At 47.5% G+C, this 17,119-nt stretch overlaps 1 protein-coding gene across 1 annotated transcript in view; it reads right to left on the bottom strand.

Moving 5' to 3' along the window:
- Positions 1-1,515: 1,515 nt before the first annotated feature.
- LOC144173247 (uncharacterized) overlaps positions 1,516-17,119 on the bottom strand; it is a 52,959-nt gene continuing 37,355 nt past the window's right edge. The window contains exon 2 of the mRNA XM_077701742.1: positions 1,516-1,956. Coding sequence (XP_077557868.1) covers positions 1,795-1,956 — 162 coding nt within the window. The 3' untranslated portion in view covers positions 1,516-1,794. The remainder of the gene's footprint in view (positions 1,957-17,119) is intronic.

Below are 17,119 nucleotides of genomic sequence, written 5' to 3'. Positions count from 1 at the left end.
GCACTCTTCCTTGGACGAAATCGCATTCTAGCGCCGAAAGCTTATCGCCATTGTAGTCATGTTCAAAGTCTTAGTTGGCGGAGGAAAATCGCCAAAGAGCTTAATTTACACTATTGGAATTGCTGCTTTCCGTACACAAGAAACAAACGATCGTAAAGGTTTGTTTTCCTGTTATTGTATTTTCTTTTCGGTGGCCCTTCATTTATGTGCACTTCAGGAGAAAATAAATTCCTTGGAAGTCAGAATTTTCTTCGTCCTTCTATGTTACGTCCCCGACTCGCTTGTTCGCGCTGTGCTTCAATGATCGTACTTTCGGTTGCAACGAAAAAACTACAAGCAACGATGGAATATATTTCTGCCTCTTGGGCCCTAACACTAGCTTGAAATCTTGTAGAAAATATCCTGTATTCTAAGTAGAAATTTTATGTGGCGACGAATATACCGCGACGCACACACGACGATGGACGCGCCCACCGGGACACCTACGCCGTAAAAACACTACACCCTGTAAAAAAATATAAACAGCGTTCGGTGTAAAATCAAACACTTGCACTGCGCGCTGACCTCGCTACGTTAATATGCCGGCTGACATTGCGGTGGATACTGATTGAAATGGGAAGATCACTCAGAAGCCCTGCCGTTGCTCCAAATATTCAGATTTGCGAAGAGCAAAAGAGGTGCTTTCATCATGGTGCACACGACTTCTAGAAGACTTTCTTGCTAGAAAGATTTCTTCGTAGAGAAACTTGGTCTGCTCAACTGTTGCTTGCACTAAATGCAAGCCGTGCCTGTTTATCTCTCAAAAACATAAGCCTTTTAACCCATTCCATGCTCGGAAACGGCCACGTATTTCGCATAAAGCGATCGCTAATGGCACATCCAATACTTCCACACCACCATGGCTGCGTACGTTAACATGAAGAGGGGGCCGCTGCGAGGAGAAAGTAGATTAGGCACCTCAATGTGGACAGTTCACTGCCTCAGGCACAGGATCGATGCTACTAAGATCATGCATCTATGTCTTAGTAACGATTTTAAAACAGAAAATACCAAATAGAAAATGGTAAAATTTGCATTTTTTTTGTTCTTTTTTAGGAAACGAAGCCAACCGTAGATACCATCCTACGTTATCTTGCCTTTATGAACCATGGAAAGAGAGTGGGTGTCGTTGAACAATGCCAGAAAATTTACACATACGATATTTTTCTTATTGCCGGCGCCATGTTTGGCGGCATGAAGACCTTCTGCCCTCTTTGCTACAATACCCATTGTCTCAAATTCCTTCCTACTTTCCTCCTTACGGCGTCTTACGGCGTCCATGCCAGATATTTCCCGAAGGTTCCGCCTTTGTGGCCGCTCATCACAGTCGCCTCATGCAGTTCCGTGGGTGGTTACTTCCAATGTACCGGCAGGGCAAACTCATAGCTAGTCATTTCGAGTTGAAGGTATGTAAAAAGAAACGACAGGGCTGCCTTAAGCTTAAAGCATTTTTAACACACGCTCAAACAGTCCACACACACGAAGCAGGGGGGGGGGGGTATAAACAAGCGACAAGAGCAAACAGAACACCCTAAATGTCACCTTACGTCCTCAAAAGTCATGACGTCGACTCTCATGAGCTCATGGCACCCAAAGAAAAACGGAGCAAGGGGATGCAATGAAAGTCCCTAGCGTCCAGGTTATAGTGCCGCTCTTGAGGGGGAAGCTAGTCCCGGTGCGGCTTCTTGCGCACGTGCCCGGCGATGTAGACCACCAGCCGGTGCAGTCTTCCGACGACGCGCGCGAGGGGCCCGGCTACCCTGTTCTGTTGCTGCTGGCCGACGGCCCCGGCGGACGAGGCCCGACGGGCACGGGCACCGTCTGGTTCTCCGCCGCCTCTAGCTCGTGGCGCGGCTGTGGTCCGGTGCCGTTTTCGAAGACACTCAGGTTCTGACTGGAAGGCGCCGCAGTTCCAGCCTGCACCACGCATGCCATATAGTCAGTTCATTTAGCATGTAGGACCAGCGTGTCAAAACACCACACCACTTATCAAGCTAATTACTCAACAGGCAAATTATGGGGTTTAATGAGCCGAAGCCATGCCTGGGGAATGAAGTGCGCCTTAGGGCAGGGTTCCGGATTGATTTTGACCACCTGGGTATTACTAAGGTGGGCCGAAATCTCAACCTACCCGCGTTTTGGCATTTCGCCTCCAGGTGAAAAGCAACTACCGCGGCGGCTGGGATCGAACCCGCGTCTTAGGACAGCAGCGTAACGCCTTAGCACTGAGTCACCGCGGCGGGTCCGCTTACAAACTCGGAATTTTTTAGAGTTATTCAAATTTTCCGTTTTATCGACGTGCAAGGTGAAATATTTTTACAGATAAGCTGTGTATGGCTCGGTGCCCAGGAGTTCGTTTCCTTGTCAGGAAAATAATCTTTGGGAATTGCCAACTTTTCGGGAATGCTCTCCACCATATCGGAATGCTGGTGGGAAAAAAGATGAGGAGAACATTCTCTGACATAACTGCCACCCGTTACGGAGGAACTATAATTTTATTCGGCTGATTCTGGTGTTTAGTACAGTGGAGCAACATGTATGCTATGAGACACGCCGTAGTTGAGGGCTCCGGATTAATTTTCACCCCCTGGGAATCTTTAAAGTGGAAACGCAGACAAAATGAATGTTTGGTTGATTCAAAAGATTGCCTCGTTAGAATAACACTGACACCACGTTTAAAGCAAACTTCACTCAAACAGGTTATATGGTGAGAAAAAAAGTTCGAGTCAAACCCTGCCGTAACCGGCATGTAGTAAGTGAAACGATCCTGGCCAATCACCCAAGTGGGCATGCGCCACAAACTGCGCAGGAGGCCGCCTGGTTCTTGCTGCGGCAGGAAACTAAACATCCCCCTCGCGAGGGGCACGATCAAATGCAGAGCATTTCCGGGGGCGCACGACGTTAAGTAGTTTGCGTTACGTTAATGTTGTTGCACTTGTTGCTGTTGGTTGTTGTATTGTAATTAAATGAGGAGACGTAATTATGTGGTCACGTGACATCATTTATTAGCAGGTGGGTATGACATCATTTATTAGCAGGTGGGTATGATTATTGTGGCGCAGTGGGAAGAGCACCATGTACCTCGCGTTCCGCCCACAGGTAGTGAATGCGTTGTATCGGCAGCTTCTTGACGTAGTTTGAATGAGTCAAGGATATAAGGCGCGTTCGTAGCCCTCCATTCTGTGTCGGCTTTGTGGCGCAGTGGGTAGAGCACCCTGTACCTTGCGTTCCGTCCGCAGGGTCGTGGGATCGAAGCCAGGCGCTGGTAAGTATTATTTTTTTTATATAGTTAAGGGGGAGGGGTGCGGACTACGATGGACAACTAGAACGGGTGACATCGTGAGTTAAATGCTCTGCATCTAAACAAGAGAATGGCATTGCGACCCACCAGCTCATTTTTCGCAACAGAACGTATGACGTATTATCGGCAGCTGTGCATTTGGCTGAGGCCGGCAAAAACAAACGGAAGTTAGACAGGGCTGATAAGCTTGCAGGACGAGCCATTTTAGCGGAAATTTTATTTTATAGCAGTAACAATAGTTGGGTAAACAATAAAAGTTACTAAAGTACAAGCAAACGAGAAGCACCAGTCCATAGGGAGGCGAAGCTAAAGTTTGCCGGGCGAGGGAAGCGCTGCCCTCTCCCCTCCGGGGGAGTACGCCGGGCGGGCGGCCTATTCGGCACGTGCTTTTTTCGCTGCGCGCGTGCTGCATTTCTCGCGCTAGGAAGAGGGCTGGGTAAAATTTTCTTTCGACTTATGAAAGCGTACACATTAGCACGTGTCCAGCAAGTTCGGTTTACACGTAGAGTAGTTACTGAGTTCATTTTTGTCGACATTTGTCTTGTCGTCTGCTACAGACGCGCCGCCTGCTTCCCGCCGCTCGACCGTCAGACTGCCCCGACAATTTTAAGGGGGGAAACGCGTTGTTCGGCGGTCGTCGGTTGCTCTTTTCTTCTGCAAGGCGACAGCTGTTCAGCTGGTCACAGTGTACTTTTCTCTTGTTTGTTACTCCCTTCGCGTGCTCGCGCTTCTGACATCCGGACTTTCTGGACTGCAGAAACACTGACGCTTGCAAGAAATGTAAGATAAACATGATTGATTATGGTTAATAGGTTATTTCTTGATCTTGAAACAATCAGCTGCATCCTATAAAAACGCATTAGAAAGGCACACGCTATTAAGGGGTGCGCTGACAGCGCCGCATTTCCATTTTACTTGTCCTTGAAGAAATTTTTGTTTGCAATGTTTGTCACCCGCTTGTACAAGTATGGGTTAGCGTGACAGTTCGCGGAAACAACAGAACAGCTTGTGGCGTATACCTTTTAATTACTATAATATACAGAATTTGATGTATACCTCTTCTAATTACCAGTATTGCTAAATGTGGGAAAAAAGCGAACAACGCAGCAATCCCGTCCAGAACACAAGTCACAATGACTAGACAAACCAGAGCTACTACACCCAGGTAAATCGCTAGAAACTATTTTTTTTTACCCATGCAAAATGTCAACCTATTGTGTTATTATATGGACGATATCGAACGGCACCAGATAAGCAACTCCGAAGTTCATTTATTATAGCGGAAAACAATCATTGGCAGCATGCATTTAAAAAAGTGTAGAGGGGAGGACTCGTTAGAACACTAGTTTGCATTTTCAAAGCCGGGTAATGTAAACTGAAACCACACAGATACAAACAAAAATGTGTCAACTTATTTCATCTTTCGAACCGCAGTGATCCATGCTTACCGTCTATCCTTTTGGTGCGCTTTCGCGGGGAATATGCAGAATTTAACGAATGGATCCTCTTCTTTCGCCTTGTTACTGTCGTGGCAGCTGACCATGCAACAATATGGGGGGTTTGCTTCACTTTTAGTTAATCTTTTCCTTTCGGGCGAATGAGGAGTGCTCCCGCCGCCCTTTGTACGTGCTGGCTTAAGTGGCTCGTGCAGCAGGCGGTCGCTTTCTTCGCATTCGTGAGTAGGGGATGCCTCAGGCGGTGCGGGAGACAGCGCGAGCTGCGCGTGCACTTGCCAGACGCGGAGGAGCGGGCCGGGAGGCGTCTGCTTCACAAGAGCACTCTTTATCCTGTGAAACCGCCTGGGCGCTCGACCGTTCGAGCGGTGCGTAGCAGACGACGCGTCTATAGCAGACGACAAGACATGCACCGGCAAAAATGGACCCAGTAGCTACTCTACGTGTAAACCGAACTTGCTGGACACGTGCTAATGTGTATGCTTTCATAAGTCGAAAGAAAATTTTACCCAGCCCTCTTCCTAGCGCGAGAAATGCAGCACACGCGCAGCGAAAAAAGCACGTGCCGAATAGGCCGCCGGCCCGGCGTACTCCCCCTCCGGGGAGAGTGCAGCGCCACCCGGCGATCGTTCCGGAGCCTATACTGCTGTTGGGACGGCGCGCACAATGCTTGCACTGCGTGCACTATGCTACACACTAAGCTGCACAACATTCCCGCGCTTTGGGGTTGTTTCCCACTACACTGGCCCAATGGCGTGTGTGACAGTGTCTTACGAGCCCCTGTTTGTCGAGCATACGCAATCTTTCTCGAAACGATTACTAGCAACCGTAACAAAAACAAGCCACGTACAGATACGATCAGATAAAAAAAACGAGTGCGGACAGCGATCCTGACGGTACGGTGTCGCCATCTAGGAGAAATTAAGCTAAACCAGGCGTGTCGCAGTTCGCTGAAGACTAAACATCTCACTAACCTTCGCATGAACACGTGCTTTGGATACCTCATCGCAGACGTCGCGAAACACACGATTTGGCGGCACAATTATATTCTAGCTCAAATTGTTTAAATTATCAGTGAATAAAGCATTGTTTACTAACGGGAAAGCGCTGGGGCACTATAGACCCTTTGAAAAATAGCCAAATCGTTGGCAGAAAAGCAGCAAGCCACTCTGGCAACACTGCACTGTGCACCCACTCCACTGCGCCGCCATTAGAAAGGAAGCGAAAAGGCTGCTAGCATCATGGAGGAAGAATAAGTTAGGAGACGGCTTGACTTCACGCAGCTAGCCTTCGCAAGCCCAGCTCCGTTGAAGCCGCTCCCTCCGCCGTTTCTCTTTCTCAAGCCGCTGAAGTCGGCCCAGCACGTGACCTCCATGGTCGGGTGGGCCGGCGCATAGAGTTTCTGGGCCGGCGGCGGCGGCGGCGGTCTCTGACTCTGGCGCTTCTCTCGTGGTTGGTTGGCGGTAGCTTTTCCCCGTCCTTCCTGCATTTATCTGCTCGGTGATCTGATGCCCGCGTGCGGGCAGGAGTGCCGCGTATGTGTGAGAGACAAAAGCCGTGGGGAAAAAACCAACATATATCAGGCTTCGCGACAACGGGCAGCAGAGTAGTTTCGAGCAGACGAAATTGAAGAGCTCGCGGCGGCGGCGCGATGGGGTCACGTGGTGCAGTGACGCCTGGGCAGACTTCGATTTTACTTTTTATGTATAGGCTTCACGTTTCTCCGGTAGCGCCGTCTCCTAACTTTTTCTTCCTCCATGGCTAGCATAGAGTTTCTATAGAGTAGCTACCGTCCACCGTCCACGTAATTGCATACGCGTCCCGCGAAGTGGTGTTTCCCACTGCAGGATCGGAAAATAACTTTGCCGGCCGCCCTTCCTTCGGTAGAAGAGCGGCATATTCAGGATTTTTATTCTTCGAGGTCAACCACTGAAAGGTCCGACGAGTACGAGCGATCATACGTCAGCGTGAAGTCCTACGTTACGCCATCGTCAGTGTTGGAAAACAGAAGCAAGCAAAGGTAGGATTTGTTGCTAATAAAGAATAGCCTTAGCGCTGCCTCCTTGTTTGGTTGTCGAGTTTTAATTGTGTTTAATCAATGCGCCCTTGACCCGTGGTAGCGGCGGCTGGCTGCTATGAACGGGCTATGAAGGGTCCGTCTCTGCTGAGCGCTCACTTTGCGTATGTTCAAACTTTCAAAACTATTCGCGAAAATGACCAAAGCATGCATAATGAAACTGATTTTGACGTCTCTGCTAGATGTCATGTTTGCGATTCACCACCTCTGTACTTGCGGCGCTTAATTTTTCCGTCTATGAATGCGGTGCTAATGCGAAAGCGATAGGTCGCACGCGTGCGTCAGCAGCGAGCAGAAGAAGTCAACCTTGAGAGGAACTCAGAGGAAGGAACAAACACAGAAGAAATAGGAGAAAAGATGGGCACGTCTCGACTCGCCCCAGACGAGCCGTTGTGCAGCGGGGTAGATAAGCGGAAGCGATTTGACCAGCGTTAATCTTCGAAAGGTAGCGCAAAACACCACTTTAGGAGTGAAATATGACTACGGCGATGGGGCAACAGACTCGTGAAGCCGTGGCCGAAAACGTACAACCGCAACGGCGTTGCTACGACCTGCTTCCTTCCTAATGGCGTCGTCGCGTTCACCACCAGTGTTGCCACCGCTGAATTCTCAGTGTTGTCCGCCTTTTTGCAAAGGGTCTATTGAACACCAAATCTTCGGAATAAAACAAACTTGTATTTTGTCTGCATGGCTCCCTTATTAAGACGCGCTGAAATCTCGAGACATGGGCGTTTTCGCTTTTCGCCTCCATCAGAAAAGCAGCCGCTATGGTCAGCGTGGAACTTGAGTCAAGGGCTCAGCAGCACAACGCCTTAGCCACTGAGCCACTGCGGCGGGCAAAAAAAGTTAGTATGAGCCTGCCGCTAATAGCAGCACTATGATTAAAAGTAAGACAACAGGGGTACATTACCTTCTTGGGTGAAATAACTCACGTCATCACTTCGGTACAAGGGTGGGTGCTCTTATCAATCAATCAACCAATCAATCAATCAATCAGTCAATCAATCAATCAATCAATCAATCAATCAATCAATCAATCAATCAATCAATCAATCAATCAATCAATCAATCAATCAATACGGATGTCAATCTGATGCGAATATCTTAGAAGAACGTTAGTGGGATTGCCGCATAGACGACTATCATTACGCTGTTTATTTGTTACAATAAGCTAAACGTCTTAGAATTTGCGTTTCATATCAATACCTGGGCTTTAACAAGACAAGTGGTTATCGAAAATGACTAAAAATCCGTGTTTTACCGAAACTATTGCGAACCAAACAGTATGACGTTGGACTGCTCGGATGGCTACATTATCGCGGGGAGTTTTATCTTCGCTGTTTGAAATAAAACTGCGGCTTATAAGCCGCAGTTTTATTTCAAACAGCATGAAGCAGCAGCTCCAAAGCGATTCCAGTGGCCAAGAAATAAATGTATCCTTTCTAAGGGCCACTACGCTAATTATAACGAAGTAATATTCTCCATCGCACTCCACAAACAATTGTTATTTCTTTCCCGCATTCATTTCGAATACGCAACCGTCCGTAGGGTTTCTTTGCGTGTTTTTAAGATTATGGCAAGTTCGCTGTCCTGTATTGTTCAAAGAATGAATTCAGGACGATATTTTGCGTCTAATATCACGTTTCTAAATGCTTTCAGCACACTCAAGGGAGTGGAAATCACATGAGGTAGAACTTTACGACAAGGAACCCACGAGGACTTTTGATACACACAGTCCTGTAGGTGTCTAGGGTAGGGGAAAAGCTTCCCGTGCGCAAAACATCACCTTCATGAGGTGGTTCCACTGACTTCCTGAAAGGAACAACAAGTTTACAGAATGTTTACTCTCGGCTAGCGTCTTCTAACCAGATAAGCTCTCCCAAACTCCGGCTGAAGTGCCACACTTCGGAAAATAACGTTATTCCTTTGTGTGTTTCTGCGTACGACTTCTAGTAGAGTAGAAGGGCAGCTGGCAGTCAAAGACGGCTCTCGGGCTGTACCCCCCTCCCTTTTGAATGGTATTTTGTTCTTCACTGCTCTACACAAGTTGAAAAGAGCCATCCCATTGCTTACGCCCCTTGGACAGCAGTGTTGATCCTCCGGTGCGCGTTGACCTACGCGGTGATGCTTGGGGTTAGAGTTTTGACTTTACGCGTGCTAGATAAATTGCAAAGTACAGCATGAACTAAAACGCCATGGAGAAAACAAGCAACGCAGCCTCATTACCATTTTCTCGCACAGACTGTCAGCGTTATTGTGGTTCAACCTTACGCACTACATTTCCAGCTTCGTCTCTGTCGATTTTCATTTCACTCAATCGGGTTACTTAATCGATTATGCTAAACTAAATTTCGTAAGGTTTTAATTTACATATTCGCTATGCAACTATGGTAGTCCAGTCTCAGCTTGCTAAGCCTATCGGATGACAAACTTATCACACACGGAGTTAAACACAAAGATTACCACAATGCCCTTTACAAGCGGTAAGAAGTCGCAGGAGTTTGTACGAAATCATCCAGAGTAGGCAAGAGGCGGCAAAAATATTTACATAGTTTCGTGAGAGTTCGCGTTTCGTTTCCGTTCAGCGTTTTGACAACCGGATGAAGTTGACCTTACATGTGTGACGCCTGGTCTGAAATTTCTGTGGTCGAAATTCGCTTGCTGCGCGCTTTCGAAGAGTGGATTCACGAGGATTACTGCTGAAGCCACAGCTGCAATCATCATCATGGGTCAACCTCGTGAAGATTAAGTGATCCCAATTCACTTTCTCCTCAAGTGCTCCGGCAGGAGGGAGGTGACAACGGGATTTGGGAAGAGTTCAGCGTAAAATATTAAAACGAGGGTTAGGGAGGGCAGCAGTGGGGATGCAGACAATGGGCAAGTACTCACCCGGTATCGTTTCTACCGAATACTTATAAAAACTATAGTCTTTCTTGGGCTACTTAAACCCAGAAATTTTGGTCTGTCTGTATGTCTGTCTGTCCGTCTGTCTGTCTGTGACTCGATTCAGCCACCCGGCCAAAGTAAAACAATGCCTGTGCAGTAGTCTTATACAGTCACAGCTAAATGTGCCTGTCTAAGTCCGGTGTAATGTTCATACTTGTCAATATTGTTGAAGAACAACAAGACATTACGCATATATAAGACAACAGATTAATGCAGAAGTAATATTTGCAGCGTTCCTTTATAAAAAATCGTACATGTTTGATTTTGGCGAGATTAAATACTTTATCAACTGAAGAAAAAAATATCACTCCGCCGTCGCCTGCTGTCGCCCGCGCCATATAGCTTCTGGCGGCATTTGAAGAAATCAAGTGGCAAGAGTTGCGAAAGGTTCCACTAGATAGGTTCCACGTTCGGCTTGGAACGCACGTGGACTAGGGAAACACGGTTCTATAAACGTTGAAGTAGGGCGCCGCGATTCACACGCGACTTCGCCGTACGGCAGCGTTGGCATCGAGACAACTGGTTTGGAGCAGTGGAACGCGGGAAATTTAAAATGATTTAAGCAAACCTTTGGCGTCTTTACCTTGGGAGGAGCGCGACGCCAGAGGAACAACATGAGAGGTGAGCGGGAAGGCGAAGGGAGGCATTTACTTGGCAAAAGTCGATAAAGACTATCGTCTTTTGACGACATTTGCAACGAAAGGAGCAGATACGCGGCCAATTTTTTTCAAGCACAATTTCCACCACCCAATTTTAAGTTGTCCCTGTCATATCATACCGGCAGCCACCCTCCAAAAGCCCTCGTTTATCAATTGTACAGTTCACTCTAATTGTACTGCTGTCAATCTTAGCCTTAATCGGAAACCACCAGCCGTAATATCTCGCAGTATTATAGAATAATAGCAATCGCAAGCCCATACCCTCACAAAATGTACTCCTCTGTAGCAAACAGGGGAAGGCTGTCACCAGAAACTGTAAATGTTGTGTCGCCATAGGTATGCCAATCGTGTTGCTGCTGCTGAGCTTTTTGTGCGTATTTTTCTTCGGAAGCGATAGCTTTTCTCAGGAAACGTCCGTTTGAAACTTTCGATCTCCATGCTTGTGCACGTGGTTTTGTTAGTGTTTCAATGAGAAGCATTTGGCGACGCGTACTTAAATGGGTACGTGATAGGATGAGCGTTTGTCACACTTTGACCCGCCGCGCGATGGCTCAGTGCCTTAAGCCTTGTGCTGCTGTGCTCAAGGACGCGGGTTACAACCCGGCCACAGTGGCTGCTTTTATGATGGAGGCGAGAAGCGAAAACGCGCGGATGTCGACATTTCAGTGCACGTAAAAGATCCCCGGGTGGTCAAAATTATTACGCATCCATCCACTACGCCGCGACTCATAGGATACGCGTTGCTTCGGCGCGCTAAACCCCATGTTACATAAACGTTACCCGTTGCCGACCGTTACCGCCACCCGTTTTTCTTGCTCGCTGGCTTAAGGATGCATCAAGGATGGTGCGCTATGGGCAGACTGCGAAACCTTGACTAGGAGCAGCTTTGGTTGTACTTCCTTACACATCAGGGGCCATGCGCCGGTGGATTAATAACGCTCCCACCTGTCCTCATGCAAAGAGATTCGAGCTGAAACTCGAACGCGTGTTTGGACCATTCGTTGCTCATTTCTCCCGGGTGCGTCGTTAGTCACGCCTGTGCTAATCTGTCCAGCTGAACTCCATCACTTTTGGACGTCGTTTGCAAATGAGAATAAACGAGGGCATTTTTGTTTGTCCACTTTTTGTTTGAGAAGGCGCCGGTGTGGCTCGCAGTCTTTTCTGTAGTACTTCCTAGAAAAAAAAGTCGACCGAAAAGAAATGGAGCAAGTTTAATTAAGCTCGTTAAGCGGTGGAATTTGGTATGAAGTCCCTAATTACACCAGCGTGTTTTCAGCGCCTAGCAGCGGTGTAAATGTCTCCAACAGAGACAATTTGTCAGAATAATGTAGAAAGACTACAGAAGGAAATACATTAAAGATGACGGAAAACTGAATAACACCATAGACAGAAGTGCGTGGGGTGTACAGTATAAGCTGCATGCCGGCCAAATGAACCGATCTGGCTGAAACCTATTTAAGTATCACTAGGTCGTAAAGCACATTTTTTCTTCGTTATCTTTTTTTTTTCGTAATACCCAGACAATGTCTGGTAACTTCGGTGTGTAGAGCTGTTATTAAGAACTTTGAATTGACCGCGGTTGGCGAAGTCATTTTCCTGGACGCGCACGCCGGCTTAGGTACTTCGTGTCGTCAACTTTTGAAATGTCGCAGCGTCCATTACATACAATGCTCATGACTTCTCTGGGAATAGAAGCCTTATCGTAGGTGTTATGCTGTTTTCCATTGCCAGCCTTCACACAATGATCACCCGCCTGCGTCGGCACTGATGCCTCGTTCTGGACAGGAATGAGTCTCCCTGTTGCAGGTTTCTTATGATCTGTTCCGTACCGCCCTTAGCGAAGAAAGCTGTGTGCATATCGCTGCGAAAAATTTGTTCACTAATCTTCAACTGAAGTCTATAAGTATTCTCTGGAATTTTGAGTATGCAGCCATTGTGGCTTTTAATGTTTTGGCTTATATTGCTCCCGTGCACTCTAGACAACAATTCGTAGTCTGTTCTTTTGATCTAAATATTGAAAATACGCTTTTAAATAACAAGTCTGCAATTTACAGCGCTCTCACGTTCAATTTTTAAAAATTCTTTGGATAAAATAGCCTCATGTGAAGGCTCCTTATGAAGAAACCTGCAGTTAGGCGCAGATTAACTATTCTACGCAAACTATCCCAGATATCTCCACAAATATTTCGAAATGTTTAAAGAAATTACCCGGTTTTTGTTATACACGGTTTTCCCCACGTATTATAGTGCGATAGCGCCAGATGAATGACCTCGTAGAAGCCCCTCTGTGTGTGACAGCTGTCACCCAAGGCACATACCCAGAAAAAGATGGCACATAACCGACTAGGGGGATCGCCATGAAAGATCAGGTTTAATAAACCAAGTACATAGCAACGGCCAGGATGGTCGGTCATTCTAGGCAAGGCAGTTACTGCGTGCGTCAATGCGCGCTATACTTGCACAGGATCGACTGAAGGTAGCCGTGTTTCAGCGCACGTGGCCTGATGTCCTTGTTTTTGTGCGGCGTATCGCCTCTATCCCCCCCGTCGGATCGCAAATGTGTCTAATAGTACTCCCGACAAGGTAGATGCTCGCCGTCGCGCTCGTCCATTTGAACAACGGCGTAAACGATGCCACGATCATCGTGCGTCCGTAAACCCCCAAAAATAGTAGTACCACTAGAAGAACAAGCGCAGCAAAAATAGAAATTTAGGCGTGCTAGCCGTATGTCCAAAACGAAAGAGCAACTTCACGCACGTAGGTGCGCAAAATTCATCGACCAGCCATTTGAACGTCGACAAGCCCATGCTGAAGGGGATGGAAGAAGAGTGGCGATAACCGGCCAAAAGGAGACTGTACGTTACACGTGTGCTGTATGGGCTGATATATAACATATCAATAAAAGTTTAAACGTATAAAAATCACTAAGAAGAACCACGTGGCGCTCCCCCTGCTCAAGCGCGACGTGTCCAGCTCCCCTCAGCAAAATGACATCCCGTAATTTGCTCGCAACGTAATCGATTGGTATTGTATACTTTGTTATTTTGTTACTTTTAGGCTCGCCGAGAGGATTCAACTTAAATTCAGTACGACTCAGCGAGCAATGGAACGGAAGATGATATGTTTAACATTAAGGGACAAGAAGAGAACGGAATGGGCCAGGGAACAAACGCGTGTTAAGGACATATTGGTAGAAATTAAGAAGAAGAAGAAATGGACGTGGGCAGGGCCTGTAATGTAAAGGCAAGATAATCATTGGTCATTAAGGGTAACAGAGTGGATCCCAGAGAAGGCAAGCGCGGAAGGGGGCGGCAGAAAGTTAGATGAACAGATGAGATCAAGAAGTTTGCGGGGATAAATTGGCCGCAGTTAGCACAGGTCTGGGATAGTTGGAGATTAATGGGAGAGGCCTTTGCCCTGCAGTGAGCGTAGATAGGCTGGTTATGATGATGATGATGACGATGACTTCGTTACCTGAGACCAAAAGTAGGGAACGACGATTGCACCTTTGTGCCTCGTCTTTTCATGGTCCTGTATACTTTTGTGCTCAACTCTACGATGTAATTATTTTGTTTGAAATTCTGTCATTTAAACGCTTTTTGAAGTTCCTGGAACTTCCATACTGTGGTGAAATATAAAATACGTCAAAAAACATTAGCTCGGAATGCAATCGTTTTTTAAGTACTCTGCTTTAGTTACGATGGACTATTTTGTAACGTCAAGCATAACTTTATACTTTTCATTTGTAATACCCGGTCGCCCTTAACTTAACATCATCAGAAGAGCTCTTCGATTTAATAATGCGAAATTTTGGAAAAAATGGTTGTGCAATAAATTGTAATCTGCGAATTGCACTCTGAGCTTCTGAAAGTAAGGCAAAACCGCTTATAAAGCAAGTTGCGATAAATGTTAGTGTTTTAGTTGAGATAGAAAAACGTGTAAACACAATACATTGTCCGCCCAGCACGAAGCGGCACATTGTTACCCGAGCAGTGTATTCCGTATTTTTTTCTCAGGAGAAGTCAGCTTTAGCTTGGCGCTGTTATCATTGATCAAAGAGCACTTAGTAATGTTTCCCCCGCCGCGTGCAATGAAGTCGGGTCTATAATTATAATTCATGTCCACGCAATGAAAACAAGCTTAGAGGTGTCGCGTAAACCGAATTTAGTAAGAGTTTATAGTGTAGGAAAGGGAGCCTTGGACTCGGTTATCCACTGTGGCTCTTCTACATTTACTGCGGGTGCGCAAGGCCCGGCCGGAACTTCAAGAGCGGCGAAGACGAGCTACCGCCCAGGCGCTCCGTCATGTTCCATCTGTTCTGTGGCGCGTGGCACTGCCCACGAAGCCGGGCAAGCCCCGCTGATTACGATAGTGGGATGATGCGGAGGAGGATAGTGGCGCTGCTAGAAGGTGAGGTGCACGCTACTACATGGCTCTCCCCCTAGCGCAGGGCGCGTTAAAATTAGTGCGTTAACATATACATTGGAGAGTGCGCAAAAACTATGTACAGGTAAGTACAGTACAGCCAATTACAGGTGTGTCCGCATTCGAGTTGAGACAGTGAGCAGTCCTGGTCAGTCCAGTGAAAGTGTGAGGGGAGTAGATGGGCCTCGGGGGGCCTTGGCTGGGAGTGGCGCCGAGGACGAGGTGGTGCAGGGTGCAGCAGTTCTGAAGGAAAAGCGGCGCGAGCCGCGGCCACTGCGCAGACGAGGCGACGCTGGTAGAATGGGAGCTTGTCTTGGAGCCACTTGCCACGAAGGCACACTGACGTTCGGCCGCATGCGCGGACAGACCGGTATTCACGACGATGAAGTCCTGAGCACGGGTTGAGGTGCAGCCCCATGGCGCGGGCCCGACGTGAGGATGTTGCAAGACTCCTGCACTGACCTCCGCCACAGCGAGATGTCCAAGACCCAGAACGCCGCTGAGCAGCCGCACAAATCCCGAGTCGCCGTCCACCGCGTGGGTGCGAGAGACGTTGGCCAAAGCGGTGCTGATGACCCGCGGGAGTCCGCCACAGGAGTGTCGGCGACGAAACTCGCCCTCTTGGGGGTGCTTTCGACGGCGATGGCGATGTCGGCGTCGCAGTGCAGCAGCGCGCTCCGCTAGCGGCGACATCAGAGATTGACGACGCCGGAAGTGCTCTGCGGGCGTGTCTCGCTGCGTCAGGTCATTCTGGAGATCACGTTTTATAAAACTATTATCATGCGAAACTCAGCTCTCAGAATTCACCGACGATATCTTGCAACATATGGACGATCATCTACAAATTGACGCCATCTTCCTCGACTTCTCGAAGGCCTTCGACCGTGTCCCACACAATCACTTGCTTGCAAAATTATCTACTCTTGGAATCCCCCCCACACTGATAACTTGGATAGAACATTTCTTAAAAGGACGCGTACAATACACAACTGCTAACTCCCATGATTCGCAAATTTCTAGTGTTACATCCGGTGTCCCCCAGGGAGCAGGCTTATCCCCCCTGTTATTTTTAATCTACGTCAACGACCTGCCATCTAACACAAAAACCAGACTCCGTCTTTTTGCGGATGACTGCGTCATCTACAATCCCATTCGTAACCCTAGCGATTCCACTGATCTTCAGGAAGACATTGACACTATCGTTGCATGGTGTGCAAAATGGCTCATGCCTCTTAACCTTAATAAGTGCCAATCCATGTCCTTTTCTCGTAAACGCAGCATCACAAATCACGCATACCATATCAGTTCAAATGAAATAACTCGAACAGACTGCTATAAGTATCTAGGCGTTCACTTGACATCGTCATGATCATGGGTCACTCACATTGAAACAATATGCGCACACGCCTCACGCACACTTGGCTTTTTGCGCCGCAATCTCAGATCTGCATCACCAGCTGTTAAAAAACTTGCATATCAGACATACGTTCGGCCTAAATTGGAATACGCTTCATCTATCTGGCACCCCTCACAAGCATATCTCACCTACGAACTAGAATCCATCCAGAATCGCGCGGCTCGCTTCATCATGTCAAACTACTCGCGTAAATCTAGCATCACTGAACTCAAACGCACACTTGACCTTCCATGTCTCCAATCACGTCGAATCATCTCGTGTCTCTGCTTGCTTCACTCGTTCTACTATCACCCAATAGCCCGGCACCCTCGACTTCAACCCCCGCCCAGAATCTCGCCGCGCCTCAACCATAGCAAACCAATCGCACACATTCAGTGCCGCACATCATCGATGAAAGATTCTTTTTTCCCTCATGCAATAACCCTTTGGAATACCCTGCCCGACAGTATTGTTTCGTCCGCTGACCGCGCGACTTTTCGCGAGAAACTAGCAGTGCATTTCACTTAAATGGTTTTTGTTAAAATGACTTGCTAGTTGAACCATGTTTGTAACAAACTTTTAGTGACCCATGCATTATGATGCCTATTACTTATGTATATTGCTCTTTTATTTGTAGTCTATGATTTTGAATATTTTTCTGCTTGCTTGTTTCCTTTCTGAGCGATGTTTTTGGTTCCCTTTCTTCGTCTTTTCTTCCTTTTTTTCGGCCACTTGTGTGATGAAGAGTCCCTCACATATTGTTTGCCCCCGCCTTATGTAATGCCTCCGGGCCCTTAAGGCTTCAATAAATGAAATGAAATC

This window comes from Haemaphysalis longicornis, unplaced genomic scaffold, assembly GCF_048455015.1.
Source record: "Haemaphysalis longicornis isolate Haplotype H1 unplaced genomic scaffold, Haemaphysalis longicornis Haplotype H1 scaffold_3, whole genome shotgun sequence".
Classification (NCBI taxonomy): domain Eukaryota; kingdom Metazoa; phylum Arthropoda; class Arachnida; order Ixodida; family Ixodidae; genus Haemaphysalis; species Haemaphysalis longicornis.
Note: the sequence above shows the minus strand (reverse complement) of the source record. Positions and strands in the feature narration are given on the sequence as shown.